Source organism: Pongo pygmaeus, chromosome X (genome assembly GCF_028885625.2).
Source record: "Pongo pygmaeus isolate AG05252 chromosome X, NHGRI_mPonPyg2-v2.0_pri, whole genome shotgun sequence".
Classification (NCBI taxonomy): Eukaryota; Metazoa; Chordata; class Mammalia; order Primates; family Hominidae; genus Pongo; species Pongo pygmaeus.
This window is the reverse complement of record NC_072396.2, coordinates 71,859,275-71,867,729: the sequence shown is the minus strand read 5'-3', so window position 1 is coordinate 71,867,729 and position 8,455 is coordinate 71,859,275. Positions and strand designations below refer to the sequence as shown.

Genomic DNA, 8,455 nt, shown 5'->3' with positions numbered 1-8,455 from the left:
CAGGCGTGAGCCACCACACCTGGCCACCAATATTTTAAAAGGGTAGATTTCACATAAAAATCTGGATTTGGGCAAACGTGGTCGTTCATGCCTATAGTCCCAGCACTTTGAGAGGCCAAGGTGAGAAGATTGCTTGAGCTTAGGAATTCGAGGCTAGCCTGGGAAACATGGTGAAATCACATTTCCACAAAAAATACAAAAATTAGCTGGGTGTGGGGGTGTGAGCCTGTAGTCCTAGCTACAGGAGGCTGAGGTGGGAGGATCACCTGAACCTAGGAGGCAAAGGCTGCACTGAATCGAGATCATACCACTGCACTCCAGCCTGGGTGACAGGGCCAGACCCTATCTCAAAAACAAAAACAAAAACAAAAAACAAACAAACAAACAAACAAAACAAATCTGGATTTCTGGATTCCCTGGAAAAATCAGAAGATGTAGCTATCCATATCTGGACCCACATTCCCGCCTGTCCATAATAGATGAGAAGGGAATAGCTGCTGCCCTCTTTAGAAGGGGTACGAACTCTGCAATCATTATGGTCTTTACCCAGTATGCTTTGCTTATCTGTGCTAACTGCCTGGTTCCTGTAGGAATTTCAGTTTGAGATTCCTGTAGTTTTCAGGAAAAGAATTGACAGCATTGTTAAAATGAAACACAAGCCATCAGGGTCTGAGCAGTGGAAGATCTTGAAAGGAGAGTCTCAGAGGGGAAGAGCCTTAAAGTCAGAGACCAAGTAGTGATATAGTTTGGAGCCAGAGGAGGGTATGGCAGAACAGGCAACCTTTCTGTCCTCTTCCACAGACCCTCCTTCCCGAGCTCATCTCTGCCTAAACCTAGCAGTGGGCTCTGTACTGCGTAACAAAAGAAGATGTGCAGTATTACTAACAAGAAGAATAGCAGGTGATTTGCCACTTTGAAAGTACCCACCAAATGCTAGAAACAATCAAGTTGACTACTCATAACCTCCTTATAAGGTAGTATCATTCCCATTTTAAAGATAAGAAAACTGAAGTTCAGGGAGTATAAGTAAGCCATGCAGCTATAATAGAAAGTGGTAATGCCTTTGAGCCCTGAGTCCCTGGTCTGCAGGGACTGAGGGGGAGTTCAAACATCTTCTGATTTGAATTCAGTTGAATGAAATTTATGTCATCATAATCAACCTCCTCACTCTATAGATCACTGGTTTTCAAAGTGTGATGCCTGAACCAGCAGCATCACCATCACCTGACATCTTGTCAGAAATGCAAATTCTCAGGCTTCTCCCCAGACCGGTTGAATCAGAAACTCTGGGTGTGGGGCCTAGCAGCCCATATTTTGACAGTCCACCAGGGTGATGCTGATGCTTACTGAAGTTTGAGGCCCACTGGAGGAGTTATGAGCACACACTCTGGTATGAGGCAGACTGGGTAACTAGCTATATGGCCACCTGGGTTACTAGCTACATGACTCCTGAGAAGATGACAGAGTTACAGAGATAGTAAGTGATGGTGCTGAATTTGAATCCAGGCAGTCTGGCTCCAGAGCCCATCCTATACTCTCCTGATGTGATGGATCCTAACCTGGGCTTCCTGATTCCCGACATGTGGCAAAGGTAGTGGTCTGCAAGCTATTTTTTTTTTTTAATTTTCAAATGCCTAAGGGAAAGTAGGTTTTTATGTCCAGTGCCTTCAACTGCCCCAGATAACAAATTCTGGTTGTTTTATGTAATGAATCCCCAAGGGCCCCTTTGAATTTTGCTCTCTCCCCACCAACCCCAGGTTTTAAGTGATCCCATCAATAAAACAAATAAAAACATTCTTTAAATTTTTTTTTAAACTTTTGTAGGTACATAGTAGGTATATATATTTACGGGGTAATTGAGATGTTTTGATACAGGCATGCAATGCATAGTAATTGCATGAGGATAAATGGGGTATCCATCACCTCAAACTTTGATCCTTTGTGTTACAAACAATCCAATTATACTCTTTCAGTTATTTTTAAATGTACAATTTAGTTGTTACTGACTATAGTCACCATGTTATGTTACCAAATAGAGGTCTTATTCACTCTTTCTATTTTTTTTTTGGTACCCACTAGCCATCTCTACCTCCCCCCACCCACCCCCTTACTACCCTTGCCAACCTCTGGTAACAGTAACCATCTTTCTATTCCCTATATCCATGAGTTCAATTGTTTTGATTTTTAGATCCCACAAATAAGTGAGAACATGTGATGTTTGTCTTTCTGTGCCTTGCTTATTTCACTTAACATAATGATCTCCAGTCCCATCCAAGTTGTTGCAAGTGACTGGATCTCATTCTTTTTTTATGGCTGAATAGTACTCCATTGTGTATAGATACCACATTTTCTTTATCTATTCATCTGTTGATGGACACTTAGGTTGCTTCCAAATCTTAGCTGTTGTAAACAGTGTTGCAGCAAATACGGGGGTCCATATATCTCTTCAATATACTGATTTCCTTTCTTTTGGGCATATACCTAGTAGGAGGATTGTGGGATCATATGGTAGCTCTATTTTTAGTTTTTTGAGGAAACTCTGAACTGCTCTCCATAGTGGTTGTACTTAATTACATTCCCACCAACAGTGTACGAGGGTTCCCTTTTCTCCTCATCATCACCAGAATTTGTTATTGCCTTTTATATATAAGCCATTTTAATTGGGGTGAGATGATATCTCATTCTAGTTTTGATCTGCATTTCTCTGATGATCAGTGACGTTGAGCACATTTTCATATGCCTGTTTGCCATTTGTATGTCTTCTTTTGAGAAATGTGTATTCAAATCTTTTGCCCATTTTGATTAGTTTTTCTTCCTATAGATTTGTTTGGGCTCCTTATATACTCTGTTTATTAATCCCTTGTCAGATGGGTAGTTTGCAAATATTTTCTCCCATTCTGTCGGTTGTGTTTTCACTTTGTTGATTGTTTCCTTTGCTGTGCAGAAGCTTTTTAATTTGATTTGATCCCATTTGTCCAGTTTTGCTTTGGTTATTTGCTTTGGTTACCTGGGCTTGTGGGGTATTACTGAAGAAATCTTTGCCCAGACCAATGTCCTGGAGAATTTCCCCAATGTTTTCTTGTAGTAGTTTCACAGTTTGGGACCTTAGATTTCAGTCTTTAATCCATTTTGATCTGACTTTTGTATATGGAGAGAGATAGGGGTCTCATTTCATTCTGCATATGGAGATCCAGTTTTCCCAGCAGCATTTATTGAAGAAACTGTCTTTTCCCCAGTGTATGTGCTTGGCACCTTTGTCAAAAATGAGTTCACTGTAGGTGTGTGGATTTGTTTCTGCATTCTCTATTCTGTTCCATTGGTGCTGTGGCCCCTTGGGCAACTGCCATGGCAACAATGGCATCTGCTTTCCTCTCCAGCTTGATGCATGTGCAAGTTCAGCTGCCCGGGGCTATTCCACTCTACCAGTTTCTTGAGTGAGGATGGGGACTAATGGGCAGGGGCCAAGCTGCCAGCTTCCTGACCAGTTTATCTGGCCCTTGATGAAGGGGAAAGTGTTGTTCTGATTCCTTCCTTGGCACCTGGTGGGTAGCTAATATTCAGACCCTGCTACCAATTGGCTCACGAGTGACTTTCTCCCCAGAAAGCATTGCATTGGTTGCCAGCCCCAAGCCACTTTCTGAGACTTTTTTCCCTATTGGCTGCAGCTTCATGCAATGGAGTACTCATGCCCGTCTCTGAGTTCTACTGTTTGCCTACCCTGTTGATGGCCCTGATTGCTGACTCCTCTCCATCACTGGGTGAGGGCCATAAGCTATTGAAGTTCCCTGGATCTCCATAGCCCCAGCCCTATCCCCTGTGTATCTCCATGCTAGACTACCCTGGGCCTTTTCTCACTACCACCCCCCACCCCCCACCCCCCCAGGCCTTGGGCAAGGAGCTCAGAAGCTTTGTTACGAATAGATGTAAAGCTCCTGGCTGTCATTGCCATCATCTTTGCCTATACTAGTATGTTCTGCTCCATCCACACCACTGGGGCCCACTTGCATGGTGCCATCCCCTCATGAAGTCTCCACTGTAACATGCTTCTTCATTGTCTTCACTGACAACGGGCAGATGCTGGCTGCTCATCTTTGTCCTGATGGGAGAAGAACCCACCCATTCCTCACTACCTTGGAGCTGGAGATCCCAGATGAGGGGACCAAGTTCTCCCTATGGAGTCTCACTGGCAGGAAAGACACAGGGCAGGCGGGGGGCTACCATATTTTGATGTCTGCTATGTGCAAGGCACTGTGCAACCACGTTCACAACTATTGGCTCATTTAACCTTGACAACAACCTTACAAGATATAAATGATTCTTACCCGTATTTTCTGAGAGGGAAATCAGAAATGTTAAATGTACCACTTAAGGTCACACAGCCAGGAAATGATATAGCTAGACTTGAGCCTGGGTCTGACCACCATCTACCCTCAGCCACTCTGGCAACAGGGCACTGGAGACTAGGAAACAATAATCAAAGCTCACAGGCAGATTGTTAGATTTCTATGCAGGATTCCCCTGCGGCCTGGTTTCTTTGAGGTGGTGGGTCAGGGAAAGCACAAGAGTAGACTATGGGCAGCAGGGCTGGGAATTTGAAGGCATGTTCTCTGGCACCAGGGAAATGAAGCCTACTCGGGGTGGGCAGAGGTACAAGACTCGGGGCTAGAAATGGCCAGAGGTGGTGCTTGCTTTGTGGGTGGGAACGAGAGGCCTGGGCAGCCTCACCATGAAACTCATTCCTACATCTAGAGGCACAGTAGAGCAGGCAGAGATGAGGGATGGGAGCCCTGCTTCACACAGGACGATGTTAAAGCCTAACAGAAGCTCTCCTACTTGGAGCTACCTCTTCCATAATGCCAGACACTGGGCTACTGGGTCAGGGTAGCAGAGTCCAGAGCTGCAAGGTTGGGGGAACTCTCTGGCCCTTCCAAGAGCCTCCCTCCTCTTTATCCATCTCCTAGCAACCATCATCTGAATGCTGAGTCCCATCCTCTGTACCCTACCACCAACCTCCTTCCAAGAGAAGGTGGGCCGTGCTTGGGCCAGAAGGCCCCAATGCCTTCCTTAAGAACTACTGGCCAGAAAGTCACACTGGTGTCCCTTAAGCCCAGCACCGCCAGAGTGATCTCCCAGCCCATACTCACACACAAGGCGCCTCCATTTAGTTTTCCCAAAGGCAAGGGGCTGACTGGGTCCTCTGCTCTACCTCACTCACTTCCAGGGCTAGCCAAGACCCCCAGGTGGCAGCAGTGAAGAAAGGCCAAGGCATGTAGGGACAACTGAACACAGGAGAGAATGGAAGGAGGTGACAGAGCAGCAGGACTGGACAGGCACCTCACTGTTCAGGCCAGGTCGGAGTGCAGACTTGGGTGGTGCAACCTGAACACTTACCGAGACAGGCTTGTGGCAAGGTATGACTGGCCTCGTTTGACCCATGAGGAGGTTGAGGTACCCAGAGAGCAGGGCTTGCCTGCCCAGGCTACTGACAGCACTTCAGGGATGCAAACGTCCAAAGCCTGGACTTTCTCTCTAGCTGCTCTTCGGAGCCTGGGAATTTTATGGCCATATAACATGGTAGAGGAAAGCCCCTTCCTTTGGGGAAGTCAAGATGAGAGGGTCTTTCTAGCCCCCTGGGCTTTGCTGGTCACTGGAGCCAGACCAGAGGCTGCCTTAAGGCACTCCCACCTCTTAGGTTGGCTTACAAGTGGCACAGGGCCCTCTAAGCCTCCTGGGGCTGGGACTTCACTCTTCATTCCAGCTGTTTAGAAGGGGAAGGAATGGCCGCTTAGCCAGGCTCATCTCTCCTTAGGATGCCTGAGGTCATGCTTGTGGCCAGGTCATGAGATGGGGTTTGCAGCTTCTGCCCAAGTTCTGGCTAACTTTCCACCCCTTCTCTGCCCCACCCCCCACCACCATGCCTGGCCACAAATCCCTCTCCAAAGAGAAGAGCTGAGGCCCTCCCCATTCCTCTTGTGGACTCACCCAAGTCCTGCTGCCAGTAAGCTAGGACTCAGCAGAGGGTGGGGTGAATGCTCAATGCTCTGAGCCCTAACACTGAAGCCTCAGTCACAACCCCAGTCCCCAGTCCCTAGCCCATTGTCAGCAAAGACAGCCACACAGTTAAAGTGCATCTCTGGTAATGCTTTATTGATCTGAGGGATCCTGCTGCACCTGGCTCCCTACCTCTCCATTCTCATCTGAAGCGCCCCTCAGGCCTTCCAGACACTTGCCCCCACCAGAGATTATAATACACTCATGAGAATTGATATATATGTGTGTCTGTGCAAATGCATGTGTATATATATGTGTGTATATATATGTGTGTGTATATATATGTGTATATATATGTGTGTGTATATATATACATACATATATGTGTGTATCTCTATAAACACACACACATATATGTGTGTGTATATATATATATATATATATATAAGCTGTACAGTATTTACAGGTACAAATAAAATAGGCTTGAAAATTACAGTGGTGGTTGGGACCCATCTCATTTCAGTTTACTCAGCAGATAGAAAAATAAAGCACCAGTGGCCTTTGAATGACATTTGAATTTCCATGTGGGCAAAGATGGCTGGCCGGTGGGACAGAACAGGTTAGGCTTAAGCTCCAGCTGGCTAAGATAGGCCCTTCCATCTGGCTGGCCCAGGGGCCAGGTCTCTGCTTGAGAAAGGGGCTGTTATGTTAGCCCACTACCATAAGCAAAAGGGATGATGACACAGACCCTTGTCTCTTAACCACACTCTGCTTTTGCTTGGCCTGGGCAGTGGCAGTGCATGGCCAAAGGCTACACAGGACCCCATGGGGTGGTAGATAAAGCGTGAAACCCAAGTCAGGGAAAACTGGTTTCATTGGCATCTCGAGACTTGAGAAAGGAAGGTTCTCCACTCTCACATCCCAATCTATGCCAAATCGTCATGTCACATATTAGGGGCCCGTCAGTGCCCACTCTTAACTCAGCCTCATAAAATTCAGCATCGTATTTATACAAATGAAACAGCTCGTGGTGATTGGGGCTGCCCTGCCCTCCGCCCCTGTGCCCATTCACTCCAGTCCAATTCCTCTGAAAAAGACACTTCAGGGCCAGCGTTGGCCCCAAAGGCAGGACCAGAACCTCCTGTCCAACCTCAAAAGCATCCTTGCAGCAAACAAGGCAGCTTGCCCTCTCAGTCTGGCAGAGAGCTGGGATCACACACTGCTGTTGACTTCTTTGCCCCTGCAGGCGGGGAGCTGTGGAGGCTTCAGGCCAAGTGGCGGCCTCACAGGCAGGTGGCTGGTGGCAGCAGTCTTGCTACTCATGCGATTCTCTTCTCTTTTCGGGAGGGTAGAATACAGGGTTGGGGGTGAAGGGGGAATGGAGTTGCCTAAATTCTCTTTTTCTCCCCTCTATGTGCAGAGGAGCTTTAGGAAAGGGGACAGGACAGGCAGCTAGCTGGAGCCACCCGGGCCTGGCTCTGCTCCTGACAGCGGCACCCGGGGGGCTGCCCTGCTCTTATTCCCCCTCGCTCCCTTGGTGCCCAGGGGACCTGGGTGGTGCCACCCTGGGAGCAGCCCAAGGCTCACAGCTTTGTCTCAGGGCCCGCTGCCTGCAGGGTGGGGAAGGAGTCCCGGATCTTTGCCACTTCCATGGCACACAGGTGCCCAAAGACTTTGTTGTACCAGTCAGGAGAGCGGCCTCTAGGGAAGTAGAAGAAACCAGGCATGAGCAATGGGTTTTTCCCCGGAGGCCTCACCAGGGAGAAGGAAGAAAGGACTTGTCCCCAGCCCCAGGGATCAATAGCATGGGGCAGAAAGTAGGGGCAGAGGCAGGGGAGGGGATCAAGGCCAAGGGGGTCGAGGAAGCTGTCCCAGGCCTGGTACCTGAGGTCAGCCCGGCAGATGTGTGTGAGCCGAGAGCGGCCCAAGCCGCAAGGCTCCATGAGGTACTGGGATGTGAGCATGAGGGCCCGCACACCCGACTCTGGCACAGGTTGCTCAGGATCCAGGGACTGGGAGACAAGCAGGCAACCCCCACGAGGCAGGTCAGAGCGCCACATCCTATTGGAGAAGGGACACGTAGGCTCAGATTCCTAGTGCTGGTTTCCACCCCACTTCTCCGGCCCCCCAAGCATAGCAGGGTAGCAGCTGCAGCCCCTCACCGAAGCACCACAAAGTCGCGACAGGGATGGGGTGCCATGCTGTCGGTGACATAGTGGTACAGCTCCACACCCGGCATCAGGGCTTCCAGCACCTGGGCCCGCAGCAGGTCCTCATCCCAGAGGGCCCGCTCCCGGAGAACACGATGCAGCACCACAGCTGGGGGGGCTGCCACCTCTGTGGACGCCTTCCATAGCCGCAGGGGGTGCCCGTCCGGTGCCTGTGAGCCACAGGAGTGGGGATGGGGGCAGCTGTCAGGGCTGGAGAACTCTGACTCCAGCCCTAAGTCCAGGCCTCAAACTGC

General features: G+C 48.9%; 1 protein-coding gene across 8 annotated transcripts in view; it reads right to left on the bottom strand.

Moving 5' to 3' along the window:
- Positions 1-6,120: 6,120 nt before the first annotated feature.
- STARD8 (StAR related lipid transfer domain containing 8) overlaps positions 6,121-8,455 on the bottom strand; it is a 78,040-nt gene continuing 75,705 nt past the window's right edge. For all 8 annotated transcript variants that reach the window (XM_063659986.1, XM_063659983.1, XM_054472629.2 and 5 more), the window contains 3 exons: positions 8,154-8,371; positions 7,876-8,052; positions 6,121-7,692 (listed from right to left, as the gene is read on the bottom strand). In XM_063659986.1, the coding sequence (XP_063516056.1) occupies positions 7,575-7,692; positions 7,876-8,052; positions 8,154-8,371 (513 nt within the window). In that variant the 3' untranslated portion in view covers positions 6,121-7,574. The remainder of the gene's footprint in view (positions 7,693-7,875; positions 8,053-8,153; positions 8,372-8,455) is intronic.